Source organism: Lepisosteus platostomus, chromosome 8, assembly GCF_059453375.1.
Source record: "Lepisosteus platostomus isolate fLepPlt1 chromosome 8, fLepPlt1.hap1, whole genome shotgun sequence".
Lineage (NCBI taxonomy): Eukaryota > Metazoa > Chordata > Actinopteri > Semionotiformes > Lepisosteidae > Lepisosteus > Lepisosteus platostomus.
Genome location: NC_142618.1, coordinates 29,603,540 through 29,619,450, shown reverse-complemented (window position 1 = coordinate 29,619,450; position 15,911 = coordinate 29,603,540). Strand labels below are relative to the sequence as shown.

General features: G+C 37.4%; 1 protein-coding gene across 1 annotated transcript in view; it reads right to left on the bottom strand.

Moving 5' to 3' along the window:
• Nucleotides 1-3,204, bottom strand: part of asic1c (acid-sensing (proton-gated) ion channel 1c) — a 440,980-nt gene extending 437,776 nt beyond the window's left edge. The window contains exon 1 of the mRNA XM_088643073.1: nt 1,795-3,204. Coding sequence (XP_088499199.1) covers nt 1,795-2,355 — 561 coding nt within the window. The 5' untranslated portion in view covers nt 2,356-3,204. The remainder of the gene's footprint in view (nt 1-1,794) is intronic.
• Nucleotides 3,205-15,911: the final 12,707 nt, after the last annotated feature.

Here is a 15,911-nt window from a genome sequence, read left to right as displayed (position 1 = left end):
TCCCTGAAGCACTTCTCTAATGTTTATAGAAACAATAATTTTTATTCCAGGTGGCATACTGTATACAGTATGTCTAAAAGAACCTTAAATCACAGATTTTAGCATAGAGTGTTTCTGGCACACAGCACTAGACCAGTCACTGACAAATCGAGATACTAGTGGAAAGGTGTCTTGAGTAGGCACCTTCTCACGCTTTAATTATTCCACAGATTCAGGCATTTCTCAGGAGACTCTGCTTACCATTCACCAGATATCATTACCCCTGGCTGTCTTGGATGCCATATCAGTAGCATGATAAAGGCTACATTATAGCTTTATTAAGGTAATAGTATTACATTCTGAATTAGGGAATAGCTGGTGAGATAATTCATTATAAATCATCTTTTCATTAAAAAAAACCTGTGGATAGAGTGAGCCTTGAAAAAAAGGTCTGAACTCATCAAAAGTGAGTATTATGACAGCACAAAATATCCAGAATAGACCACCACAGAACTGATACTTATAAACTCTACTATAAATTTAAGCAAAGTTTTAATTGTATGATGCACAGTGGTGCACTGATTATTGATACAGAAAGATGTCTGACAATGAAATTATGTCAAAATAGAAACAGTGGAGTTAAGTTAGGAGGACGTCACTGCTTACCATATTATCTCCTTTAGTACAAGATGTTACTGTCTCATAAAATAGTTGAAAAAGGCAACAAAACAATCAATGCAAACCCCACCAATTAACAATGAAAAGGCCCTCATAACAGCACATGAGTACCTTTGTCTCAATTTCTCTCTAACTTCATTGTTAATACAGGATGGTCAGTGTAATGTCACTGAATGTGTCCTCTGGTAAAAGGAAAAGACAGACAATTTCATAACAATAGGGAAAACAGATATGAATATACAGTAGTACCATAACAACAGCAGGTTTCATTTAAAGAGAGACCAGATCCGCCCAGTTTTGGGTGGGTAATGGGATATCCAGCAACTGTCTTGTTTGGACAAGTAATAAACCTTGGACCCTGACTGTTCTATTAGCAATCCTAATAATCTCCTAATGCTAAAAGTTTGCTTCTCTGTCAATTCACAGCTATAATTAATTGGGCAGATCTCTCATCAATAAAACATTCTTTTAAGTATGAAAAAGTATTAAAAAAGTAAGTGTGAATGCTAGAGTACAATAACTGTCTTAATAAACATACTGTAAATACAGATTTAAATGTTAGGGCAGTTGTAGTATATTTATATAGGAATTTATCCAGTTATACTGTATATATATTTATTTTTACCTGTAAACATTGACATATGTTCCTGCAAAATAGAAAAGGGTATTATCGTATTTAAATCTAAAAGATCAAAAAGAAAAAAATCATTATCACTTTGTAATTGGTTCTTATTGCATTCACAATAAAGAAACACAAATGAAGAAAACCTTATGATCACAAGAAACTTCTGTAGCTGTGCAAAACTAATATTCAACAAAGAATTTGAAAGTGTCAACAAGGCCCTGGAACAATTCACAAAATGAGAGCAACAATAATAGCTGTCACAAGTGCCACTGGAACACCAGAAAATAGTTTAACTGTAACTGAGATACCTCCAATTCCTGCTTCAAACTGTTAATGCCTCTCTCTACTACACTCAATCCACCCACCTTCAGAACAACAAGCAAGAACACCATTCACTTAAGCACCACCTTTTCAGAGCAAAACAGAAGAACACAAACATTGTAAAGAGCCACAACAGGGAAAACCAGAAAGAAAATGCTGGAATAGAGGAACAAGAAACCTAGGAGACTCACAGTGGTGAAGTTGTTGGAGAAGCATTCCTCTCCACGGAAGGTACACTGCAGGAGCATCTCTGCTATGTCATGACCTGTGCGGTTGTAGAAGTCAGTCATGTTGAAGGGCTTGGGTTTAAAGTTGTGGAAGTTGCCTTTTTCCTTGAGAGCAGCCAGCACATCAGGTTCAGCCAGGTGGGGATTGGCAATCTCATGGTTGTCTTTGAGCAGCGCCAGCAGCTCGCCCACATGGTACAGATCATTGCGAGTGATTTTAGAGAAGCGGAACTCGTTGAGGTTGCAAAGGGTGACAGAGGGGAAGGTGAGGTTGGGTGCCGCAATCTCGTCAAGTTTGGTGACATGTGGGTAGGTAAAATAATAGGTGATCCTTTCCATGCAGACCAGCAGTAGCAAGCACAGAGATCCAAGGAAGGAGAGCGTCCAAAGAAATCGGCGGAAGGTCATGGGGCCATAGGCAAAGATATGGCTCATGCCATGTAAGGTGGAGCTGTTGGCAAACGCTTGGAAGTTGGATGGTTGGATGGTCTCGATGCTTTCCTCTGAATCACCCTTCATTGTCATAGTAGATCCTTGCCGCAGTAGTAACTTTTGTAAGAATGTTACAAATACAAAAATATCTTTTTAGAACTCTGACTTAGCAAAGCTTTCTTTTTTTTTCCTCAGCGTGTTTTTTAAAAAAATTTGGCTTTCCTTTTTTCTTAGCCTTTTTTCCTCAATTTTTTTCTTTCTGTAGAAGTCAGCTGTTTCACAATTGCAGGTCCTTTAAGTAGCAGTCCTTGTGTCTTTCAGCACCCCTTTCTTTCTCCTTTTTTTTTCTTTTGTACAGATGCCAAATACACTGACAGCTCCTGGACATCCACTTTTACAAAAGCCCTCTGCTGAATACTGAGGAGCGTGACAGAGGAATGAAAAGAACAAACACAGAGAATAGCATGAAGAGGAAGATGGGAGTTGTATGGAAAGGCGGTGTGTGGAGAGGGGGGTTAAGTCTCAGCTCTCAATGGGACCCTTTTTCAACCAATCGGAAAGATCGCTTCTGCATTACCACGGCAATGGAATGCAATGTATCTATGAATGGGGGAGATAAAGAGCTGTATTGCTCCCTTTCTTTTGCTTTTGCCTTTCTCTCTTCGCAGTCAAAAAGCAGGGGTTGTAGACTTCTCTCTGACCCACCTCTGTGCTTGACAGTTGTAGCTTCCACAGGATTGCTCCCTTTTTCTTTCAGATTCCCCAAATACGTTTGAAGATTGCCCCCAGTCTGCCTTTCAGCTGCTCGTACTGCCTGGCTACCAAATCCTGAAGAACCTGCAAGGTTTCTACTGATCTTTTGACAGTATAGATTCTGCTGTCTGCCTCTTCACTCTCTCTCTCTTTTGCTTGCTCACTCTCCCTCTCTCTCTCTTCTTAGTAGTCAGGGTCCATCCCACTGCCGAACATGCTCAGAGAATTCCTCGGCTACTCTGCCTGTATGTCTCTGCACAGGGAGTCTCTTTCGTTCACCACTGGAACTTAGCTGCACGATTACATCTATTGTGTTGCAAAGTCAAAGCTTGTGATCTGAAATTGCAGGTAACCACGCATGTATAGGAATGCTACAGGTAGCCTGTTAGAAAATAACTACAGTATAATACATGCTTTTAAAATCTGCCTAATTTATACATACAGCTAGATGTCTCCATAGAGATATACTGTACCTACATCACTAGGTTTAAAGCTGTATTTTTTTCATTATCTCACCTATAAGCAATTCTGAACCATAATGTACTGTATGAAATATTTAACAGGTTTTTGCTGTATACCTACACATCTGCTGTGGCTTGGTTTGTTTATCTGAATAGCTATTGATCAAAATGCAGAAACTGATCTATCAGTCAAAGCTGAGAGATTTGTTCACTGTCATTTGTCATCTATAGCTGTGTGACTGCAAGATCTGAAGGGAAACTCTGCCATCTCATGTTGCTATTATTAATTATTATGAATTACAAATCATGCCACCGTTCATGCTTGGGTAAGGGAAGAAATCTTAAACAGCTCAGTGATCTCTGCTTCAGGCTGAAGGATGTATTGAGCTTCATTCCTCCCCAGAAATGGACTTGACTATTTCAGACAAGAGCTGCTGTGCACATGTATTGAAAGTTTACACATATGCCATGCCTTTAAGAAACCCTTTTCCTTTACAATACTTCAATACTTGTCTCGTTTGTTACCTCGAGGAATCTGCTCACCTGTGTTGATGGATAAAGTAATAAGAAGAAGTTAAACAACACAGGCTCTAACCACATTTACTGTATGTACAAGGTGCTTTAATACTATAATGTGGAGTTGTGTTACTATTCTTTTTAATTTGTGGGGATCAGAAAGACACATTATTCCAGCAAAATAATGCACATTTTTTAGCATGATAGAATCAGTTCAGACAATATTAAAATAAACTGATTGAAACAAAATACAGGTGCAATTTAGGAGGAAGTACAAAGTTTCAAAATCTGTGATAATTAGAAGTAATTTTCTTTTACTATAGAATCACATTTTCAAAGTTAATTTATTTTCCCAATGCATGATGCCACTAAAGCTCTATGGACATATTTTCAGTTTTTGCTATTTGACTTTATGAAACACATAAATGTATGGTACACATCATGTGTTGCGTGTGTGGCATTAATTCAAATTGCAACAAGAAAGATAAAAACATTACAAAAACTATGGATGTAGCACAAAAAAAAACACCAGAGACCATTGGTAAATTATATATTATTTTGTAGACATATTAGTGAATTAATTTTTATTATTATTACCTTTATTTTCAATAGCTGCTTAGTCCAATATCAGTGAATTTAAGCTTAACCTACAGTAGCACACAAAGAGTGGAAGGCAGGATAAGCTCTGGATAGGAAGAAGAAGTTTTCATTTCTTGGGTTTTGTTATAGTATTATTCTCCCTTCTGACATTTTCAGAGGTTTCTTGTGCTGAATAGCTTTAATATCATAATAATACTTCTTCATTAAATAGGGGAAACAGGAATAATCGTAACATTCTGAGTCAATGTTATCTCAGTATTCCAAGTCCTGTCTTTAGTCCAACAGACAAAGACGTACTGTAGATGCAATGGACATTTAGATGGGTTGATCAAGTTGGCGTCACTATGAATTTCTTACATTTATGTTGAATATTAAACTGCATATTCACAGATTCTTCAGTAGTAATAAACAAATACATTAAGTAACTAGGAAGCTTATATCTGAAGCATTACTTGTTCTGTGTTCTGGTGGGGTGAGAAAAGAAAAAAATAACCATATTTCAATACCCAGGGTAATATTACTTATGTGGAATAATAAAAATTGAGAAATCCTGGGGGATCTTTAATGGATTCTGTTAGAAACATAATACAGTTAAACTTACAATATCCTATTAATGTGAATCTTTCTGCTGGATGTCCTTTCACCTTTCATGTATTAGTATTGTATTAAAACAGAATAGCAGCCATCAATTTGTTTTTTCAAAACATGAAAGAACAAGAGCAATAACAGTTTACTTAACTTTGCTTATCTGATTTATGTGAAACTATGTCTTGCCTTTTGTCTTGATTTTTATGATTTACAATTCAGTTTTCAAACTATCATCAATGTAGAATGCTCATTGTTAGTCTCAGTATTGGGTATTTTTATTTTATTTGAAAAGCATATAATCTGCTTGCAGGAAAATCACAGGCTAGAGTATGCAGCCATAGTTGGTGTTACTTCTATCTCCTCGCCACCAGAGGGCGACTTAAGCTCTAGCTGCTGGTCGGGCTGACAGCAAAGGTGCAGACCACACACAGAGCTGTAACCAATCACAGACTGACCAGTGTACCTAGGGCTCCACACTTCCCTCAGCTTTATATACATTTCTCATATACCTCAGGTGAGGGCTCTGGATCACACTTACCTGGTGTTTCCTGAACCTAGTATCCTGTGTCTTATCATAATAATGTTCTAATCTAGTCCTTGTTAATTTTGTTGTTCTTGTTCTCATTATTTCCTCATGGTTTTTTTCCCCAGCTTCTTGTCCTGTATTTATCTTTGGATTGCCTTCAGGGCTCTTGAATTTGGCTTATTATTGTACTTTGTCTCTGGATCTCATCTTCCAGTTTCTATTCTACACTCCTAGTCTGTTGGTTTCCTTGCTTGTCTTGGCTGCTTGGGCAGTCCTACATAGTTTGGCTGTGTAGACAGCCCTTACAGTTGGATGTAATAAAAGCTGTCCTTCTGCAATGCTACATTGTGAGATTCCTCTCTGGAAATGCATGTACTTATCATTGGTCTCTAAGCCCTACTTGCCACCTTCTCATCTTGCAAGTAAGCTGCAGCCATAAGACATGGTTGACTAGGCAATCATAATTGCTGTAGATCTTCCCACTGATCTTGGTAAAGTGTTGTGACTGTGAGATTATGGCCTATCGTTGATGAGCTGTGATTGATTGTAATGTTTTGCTACAGTTAGAAGATCCTAATATGGCCAACGACAGTGCATTGACCTCAATATTCTAATAGCACATAGCCATTGTTCTGTTGATACTGTAAGTCAGGTACTATATATTGTTTCCTTTCAATTTTTCTTTCTTGATTTTCACCAGGACTGACATTGAACATGTAACATCACCTCATCACTCATTCTCAATCAATAATATCATTAATGTAGTAATTTGGTGCTTATACAAGTTGTGTATCATGGTCAGATACAAAAAAAAGGTGATGAACAGTATTCCAAAATGATGCCAAAATCGGTATCCAAAATCCCTATTCTTAATTATTTGTGATGAGTATCTTTGATTCTCAGTGTGTTAATAGACATTTTATACTTAAAAAAAAGAAATGCAGTATATTTAATGTAGTTGTGTAATTCATACTATACATGCATTAGTTAATAGCATAGTAGAATATATTGTTTCCTTATAAATCAATAACAACATTACCAGTAGTATATCTGGTTCTTTGTGTCGTCCACTAACACTAAAAGGAAAACAAAACAAATGAATCTTCTAGCTTGTCTCAGATGCAAATGTATTTCCTTTTAAAATAAATGCATAGCAGCAATGCTTTCTTAGTTTACTGAATATTATAAGCTAGGTCTCCATTATATTTCCTGACAATACTACTACTAATAATAATGCATTCAACATTCAGCAGGCAAAGTAATTTTAAAAACTAGTATTTATGATTGCAGTTTAAAAGTGGAAAGTATAAGATTGTGACTAGAAAGAAAATGAAAATTCAGTTTCAAATTTATGCTATAATTGTATTATTCCTGAAGCCTGAAGGTGCCTATGCTATTGCTATTAAATATAACATTTTCAATAGTATTAGTCTGAAACTGGTTACATTAGAATACAGTATTTTTTTTTAAAGAAGATTAAAATAACAGAATAATTTGTTGGCATCTGAGATTGTAGTTTTATATAAACAATAAAATATTGTATCATTATGCTATATATTTTATTTATCTCATAAATCTTTAGGTACTTTTCTTAGACTATATATTTTATATTAAAACATGTAAAGATGTTGAGAATAAAAACTTTGTGTAATCAAAGCTGTCAACTAATGGATACAAATCTTTTTGAGGATTAATCAGAAAACTTTCAAAATAAATATAATATATAATACATTTATTTTGCTTCTTCCAAGGAGAGGCTGGATGAGATCCTTAAATCAAATACAGATGCAGCCATTCAAAACAAGCGGGTGATACCGCATTATTTTCCGGTGCCCTTGACACAGTATACCGCAAGTTACGGTATTTATACCATTTATTCTCGCATAGCGCCGCATGAAACCGCATGATACCGCATGATACCGCAAATAAAATAATAGTATCCTGAATTTCCGCAAGGTGGAGCTAATAAAGCTACACCTCTCATGTTTGAGCTGTCGCCATCAAAGTCTTTACCGAAGATATTACTAATAATATTTACAGTATAATGAATGACCTTGGACAAGCTGTAAACTCAAAGAATTGCCCTGGTCCACATTCTTTTTTTCATTCACCTTTGTAAAAGTAACACCACAGCATTTCGTTGATCCAATCACGCATTTGTTTCCAATCATGCAAAGTACAGTAATTTTTGAGAATCTCCGATTCACCATGCTTTTCACATGTTCATAGAAGATATTGATTTAGGAACATGTATACTGTACTGTATACAGTATGTACAGATGCAGCCATTCAAAATGCGTGGTAAAAACCCGCGGTACAGTAACCTACCCGCAGGGCACCGGAGGGCACTGCGGTAAGTGATTGGCTGGCCAAAATGACCAACAGGGGCACTCGTGGTGCATTGGTTGGTAGTGAAAAGATTTAATCATTTAATGTCTTTACTGTGCACATTTTAATCCACTTAGTTTTGAATATTTATATGGAATTTTACCACTAAAGGGAAATTTTAGTAGCTGAGCATAAAAAGAAGAGGAGCATAACGCATCTGAAGGTCATAAACTATATTAATTTAGGAACATAAACATTACTGTATGTACATAAACTGTACTGTGTATGGCTGGTCTTGATAGTTTAAAGAAAAAATACACACCAGTCTTCCATTTCTCCCTAAACATTTTAAGCATGAAAGTTTTATGAAACGGTACCCAAATATGTGATTGCTGTATAGAATGAATTTAAATTTTTAAAAATTATTTAACACGAAAATTAAGCTGTTTACATCTTCCGCCTGAGAACAGTCACCCGTTGCTACCCAACGCAGAAACACAGCCACTAACTAGCAAAGAGAGGACATTAGCTAGCCAAAATGATAAAGAAATAAATGATTATTTTGTTTATTTCTTTTGCACATTTATTTGAACATTTCCATTGATTGTACAAGCACTTGGAAACTGTCCAATCCCTGGTTCATCAGGCATTTTACCGGTCTGGCGCCGGTCTGTGTCTTCTAGGATATAATGCCAGCGAACTCTTGTTTTTATGTCCACTATAACAGACAATCTGCTTTGCTTTTAACCAAGCGGATAATAATTTCCTAAAATGAAAATGATTTACTTTATTTCCCTCACGGGATCAATAAAAGTATCTATCATCTGTCTTAACTGTCCTCCCATCCCAGATTATCCTCTTTATCATAAACAAAATCCACCTCAATTTTCAACATAAAGCATTACTGCTTACTGGGTTTTTGAGGGGGGGGGGGAGGTGTCTTTCGCTGGAAATCTCACCTGCTTCTACTTTACGAGTACAACCCCCTCTCTGCCGGAGTGCTGGCTGTGACGAATTAAACCGGTTTCACAGGTATTTTCAAAGTAGGAAGTACAGTGTTAACTGGTAGCTGGGCTCCTCAATGGAATCGCTTTAACATGCTAATGCGTTGGTGTAACAGTCCGGGTGTGGCAGGCTTCCAATGTCAACTCGACTCGATTGGAAGACAATGAACGTATTTTAGCCCTAAATGAATTAATAGCAAACATGGTTTACATAAAATACATTTTTCCAAGAAAGTTTATAATAATACGATCTATAGTTGAAATCTGAGCCTAAATATAAAGGAAAAGCATTTTCAGAGAGCAATCACGCTGTGTTTATGTAGAAAAAGCGATTAGGTTTATGAGCAATCTAATTACCTATTTGCTTAAAACGCTATATAAAATAAAGTATATTTAGAGATGAATGATCAGTGTCGCAGTTTAAATAATTTTCGTAGGAGGGCTTGGACAGATTCCAAGTGCATTTTTGCAATTTACGTTGCATTGTCCAATGTGCTGTTGTAATACAGTTTAGAATACAGTTAGTCTAAGCTTTATTAGCTTTATTTATGGGTTGCAATTTAGAAAAAGTCAAAAACCGCACTCAAAATGCAATTTAGAGCTTTCTGGCAAGAGGAGACACCCAAATTATAATGTAACATGCCACTGTTTGTGCATGAACAAAGTTATACTGCAATTTTCCTTAGATACACGATTAAAAAAAATAAATTTTTTGAATCCCCGGCGGAACACACTCCATAAGAATCAGCGCTTTTATACAGTATATCGCCTTTAAACACATATATTTAAACACGTGTTTACGATTTAAATCAAAACGCGATTCAAATCAATATAAATGTTTATTTTGTAACGCATAGGTGACTATTCATTGTTATTAAAAAGACTTAAATTCGATCATGTTGTGATATTTACAAATATAAATTTGTTTGGTGCGAGTGAGGTTTTATTTAATCTCTGACCAAGGGAAACGTTTCATTTTTTCAAAGAAATGTTTGTTAAAAAATAAAGTCATAGTTCCATGGGATTCAATCACAGACCATGTGACATGGGAGTCAGGAAACTAACACACAGCGCCACCGGATTTAATAACGCTATAAAAACGCTATAAAATAATGTGACTAGGCACAGAACAAGTTTACAGCACAGTACAATAATAAATGCTGAGCATGACTTTAGAAGCATAAATTACCTTACACTCAATTTAAACACAAGCTGTCTTTAGCCCTCTAAGCTGGTTCATACAGAAATGTAGAGATCCAGGCTCAGAACACACAGCTTCATTAGCGAATACATATGCAGGACAACTAGAGAAGACGTTTTACAGACGATGGATTTTTAGAAACATCCCAGCAGTGACATCACTGAAGTCAACTCCTAGGTACTGTAACTGTCGTGTGGATAGTTTCACAAGAATCAGACAAAGGTTTAAGCATCGCTCGTTCTAGATAAAACTGCAAAAAAAAAACAACAACCCATAATGTACTTCTTTGCAGCTCTGTTTGCCCAAATCATATATTCACAACGTGAAATCTAGAAAATAATATTACGTAACCAAAATCCGCAATATGGAAACAGAACCTGTGTTATTGTTGATAGATGATGTACTCGTAAAATTTTTACAAGACGAACGACAACATTTAAAAAATGACTGTAGTTCATTTGTACTTGATATCTCTAATCAATCCACGGCGACATTGTTAAAAGCAGAGTCCCAGCACAAAATGAAACTAAAACGCCCTGGGCATACCGTTTCGCGCTTCTTATTAGTTGCTCAAAAGTAATTTGACCGTATGAAATGCATAATATAAACCTAGAAACATATACGTGAGCAGTATTTACGTACTGTAGTATCGGTGTTAAGACATACCTCTCAAATACTGTAAATCAAGTTAAAAATATCTCAAGACCGATTCTGGTCATAATGAAACCATGTTTCGTGTATGTTTTCTTTAAAGTACCGAGACCAGCCATATACTGTATGTTTATGTTCCAAAATTAATATCGTTTATGGCCTTCACACGCGTTGCAGTATGCTCCTATTCTTTTTATGCTCAGCTACTAAGATTTCCCTTCAGTGGTAAAATTAGATATGAATATTCAATACTTAAACGGGCACAGTTAAGACATTAAATATACATATACATACTTTATACAGTACAGTTTTCATACAGTAATATGTTTATGCTCCTAAATCAATCTCTTTTATGAGCATGTGAAAGGCATGGTGAATCGATTCTCAAAAATTACTGTTCTTTGCATGATTGGAAACAAATGCGTGATTGCGAAATGCTGTGGTGTTACTTTTACAAAGATGGTCAATGAAAAAAAGAATGTTGACCAGGGCAATACTTTGAGTTTACACTTACAGCTTGTCCAAGGTCATTCATTATTAATACTATTAGTAATATCTTCGTTAAAGACTTTGATGGCCACAGCTCAAACATGAGAGGTTGAGCTTTATTAGCTCCACCTTGCGGAAATTCCGGATACTATTATTTTGCTTGTCGTATTATAGGAGAATTTACGGTAACTAGCGGTATTTACCGGTAACTCGCGGTATTTACCGGTAACTTGCGGTAGACTGCGTACCAGAAAATAATGCGGTATCGCCCGTGCATTTTGAATGGCTGCATCTGTATATATATATTAAATGTCTTTACTGTGCCCGTTTAAGTATTGAATATTTATATGGAATTTTACCATAACGCGTGTGAAATCCATAAACGATATTAGTTTTGGAACATAAACATACAGTATGTAAACTGTATATTGCTGGTCTCGGTAAAAATACACACCAGTATTCCATTTCTCCCTAAACATTTTAAGCATCGCAGTCTTTAACTAACGTGAAATAACATGTGTATAAAAAGTGGTAGTTTTAAGCTTTTCTGCGAATACGCTCGATACCGGAGTCAACAAGCATACTTTTAGAATTTGATTGATAGGGAATATAATGTGGAATCACGTATCTAAAGAAATTAATAACGATATAATTTGGTTTCTGTCAAAGCGCAATGAAACCTATAACTTGATTCTTATGGACTCCCGGTTCCGCCAGGGATTAAAGAACAACATGGAATCGCGTATCTAAAGAAATAACAATATACAGTAACTATGTTCATGCACAAACAGTAGCATGTTACATTATCGACTTTATTTAAACTCCAGCGAAAGTATTAATGGTTTTTAATTACTATACTTTTATGGTACATGACTTTGCTAAAATGTATTTAAAAATAAAAACGATTACAAATGCCAGCGGAGAGAGAGAGACACACACAATTTTTCATTGTCAAAAAGTAATTGTTTTTTCTTTGTCAGCATCCAGACAAACGCAAACGCGTTTTTAATAAATTTATTTTATTCATTCTTAATCAGACTCACATTCCCTAATGTCCCCTGCCCCCATCAAAAAAGGGAAATTTTAATAGCTAAACTTAAAACGCAGAGGAGCATAACGAAGGTCATAAAGGTCAAACATTTCTCCTAAAATATATTGACATTTTTTATATTTCAAAATAACACGTTCGTACTGTATGTACAGTACACAGCGGTACCGCAGGATGAACTGTAGGGCGCAAATCCGCCCGAACCCAAAAGCCCAACATATTAATGTACATTCGCCTGACGCTGTGCAGTTTTCATCACTCTGTGCGGGAGTAGTTTTTAATTCAGTTTGAATTATAACTGTACGTACTGTCTTCGTATTTGGCCAGGGCTTTAAAGAGAGGGCGCACCAAAATCTTTCGGTGCCGTCATCTGCGCTTTAAAGGTACCCCTGTCGCGGAAGAATTTGACCTCGGAACGTTCACCCAGCATAATTATTGTTTCATTGCACTTTGACAGATTGTCATTAAATCAATTGTTGTCAGAATATCCCCACCTCCAAATGAGAACAAAATTGCAACGATTTTATTAACTGGCTGTTTCAGTAACCTAAAGTATATATCTAAAGTAATAATTTAACAATATATGTAAATGTTTTAAGATATGTTTATGTTGTGAATGTCTGTAGATTGTATCTTATTTTTAGTTTTTGTTTTGTTTCAAATGGCCTTGCAGATCAGATACCGTATCAAGGAACAAAACAATTATCGCGCCCGGCTCCTCAATGGAATCGCTTTAACATGCTAATGCGTTGGTGTAACACTCTGTGTCTACAGTACATTGTGAACAAACCGGTTTCACAGGTATTTTCAACCCCCAGCCAATGTTGTTTCATCGGTTGTTATCCTGTAAAGCGCTTTGAGGAGCCACCTTTAAAGGCCCTATATAAAATAAAGTTTATTATTATTATTTTTAATATTGTTCATATTTTTCCTCCCAGAACTTGTAAATTGTTGTTGTTGTTGTTGTTGTTGTTATCCTGTAAAGCGCTTTGAGAAGCATACTGTCCAGCTTGTCAGGTGTATTCTTTTGTAAAACGATAAGTAGAGCTTTGGGCTTATTAGTGCTCCACTTACAGCAACCCAATGTAAATACATTTTGTCTCCAAATCCACCACCACTTGCATGAATCATAGCCCTGCCAAATGATGCAAATTCCGCTGCAATGGTTGTGTGCAGGAATTATTCAGAATGGCATCTCCATGTTCAAGTAAACACTGCTCTGTGTGCAAATGCAAATGCATTTAAAAAAGTTTTGTTTTTAAAGCCACCTTTTAAGGCGCTATAGAAAATTTATTATTATTATTATTATTATTATTATTATTATTATTATTATTATTAATATTGATTATATTCTTCCTCCCAGGAATTTGTAAAATTATTGTTATTGTTGTTATCCTGTAAAGCACTTTGAGAAGCATACTGTCCAGCATATTGTATTTCATTGCACTTTGACAGATCGTCTTTTAATCACTTGTTGTTAGAATATCCCCCAAGAGGATATTCCCCCCAAGAGGATATAGAGGATATCCCCCAAGAGGTATCCAGGTAACAGTGAAACGGGCGTACAGTCTGGGGAGATCGCCCGTTTTCCATGTAAATAGTTCCCTGGTTCCGCACCCCTTGGTGTCTCTCTCTCTCTCTGTCTGTCTCTCCGTCTCTTTCGGGCCCGCGCTCTTGGCGGGCTTGTCTTGTGTTTCTCTCTCGTCTGGGTGCGGGAGTGCTGCTGGCAGGTGGTGACGTAGAAGAAATAAAGCGCAGTTTTTAACTCCACAGGTTTGAGTCTCTGTGTTCGTCCTCAACAAACCCAATTACATTGGTGTTAGAAGTGGGAGGATGGACAGTGAATGGCCGATGATGTCAGACTCAGAGAAGCGCCGGTTCCCCCAGCAGCCGAGTGACCCCCTAAAGCGCCTTTTTGGGGCGAGCAGCAGCCGCCAGGGGCCGGGACGACCCCTCAGCACCGCCAGTGGCCACAGCCCTTATCAGGGCTACCCCACGGTGACCTACTCAGCGGAAGGGGGGCCCTTTCCCGGGTCACCCCAGGCCATGTGGCAGGAAGGAAACGCCAGACCAGCGGGGTCCAGCCCACCACCCCTGCTCCAGCCTGCACTGGTGAGACTGAGCCGTTATAACTAGGAGATTCCATGGCAGATGTTTGAGGCCCAGTTCCAGATGGTGGCCTGGGCAAACGACTGGTCTCAGGTGGAGATGGTGAGCCACCTTGCAGCCGTCCTGGAGGGGAAGGCCTGCCAGGCGTTGCTGGATGTACCTGGGAACCAGCGGTACAACTACGCGGCGTTGGCGTTGGCCCTCTGGAGGCTTTTTGGCAGGAGAGGGGAGGCACCGGGACTGCTGCGGGCAAGGTTGGCCCAATGCTGCTGCCTAGCGGGAGAGCCACTGGTCCCGTCGCCGCAGACGTGGCCTACTTAGCCCACCAGGGTTACCCTATTCTCCCGGAGGAGGCCCACCAGGAGATAGCACTCCAGGCGTTCCTCTGGGCCCTGGTGGCGACTGATGCACAGCACCACATGATGTAAATTATTACTTTAGATATATACTTTAGGTTACTGAAACAGCCAGTTAATAAAATCGTTGCAATTTTGTTCTTGTTTGGAGGTGGGGATATTCTGACAACAATTGATTTAATGACAATCTGTCAAAATGCAATGAAACAATAAGTACGCTGGGTGAACGTTCCGAGGTCAAATTCTTCTGCGACTGGGGTACCTTTAAAGTGCAGACGACAGCACCGAAAGATTTTGGCGCGCCCTCTCTTTAAAGGTCTGGCCAAATACGAAGACAGTACATACAGTTATAATTCAAACTGAATTAAAAACTACTCATATTTAGCATTTTAGTTATGGAGGCGGAAAGACGCCCCCCATCTCTGGGTGCCTGAGTTGTCGCCATCTTTAACAATTCCGTGTCCGCAGCAGGTAGAGACACGTTCGAAAAAAAGTTAATCCCAGCTACAATACATTTTTGTGGTAAGAGGGAGCAAAACATAATTATTTACTGCTAGTAATTAGTGTACGATCTATAGTTGAAATCTGAGCCTAAATAAAAAGAAAAGGCATTTTCAGAGTGCAATTACGCTGTTTTTATGTATAATAAGTGATTAGGTTTATGAGCAATCTAATTACTTCTTTGTTTAAAACACTATATAAAATAAAGTTTATTATTAATTTGCTGGACAGAGTGGTGAACATTATTATGCAGAAGACAAAGATAACGATTTACGTTAAAAGACATTTAATTAAATGATTAAATGGGTTTGTGATTTAAATGGGAATGGGGGTGACGGGAACTCTTAATCTAATTAAAAATAAAATAAATAAAACAGGTTTCGATAGTTAATAACCACTTTTTATGCACGAAACATGGGTGATTTTTCTTCCTCCTTATCAGTTTAGAAATCTGTGTACGCTGTAAGGTTTTTACTTAAACTTTTAAAATACACGTTTAGAATAGAAAGAAATCCTCT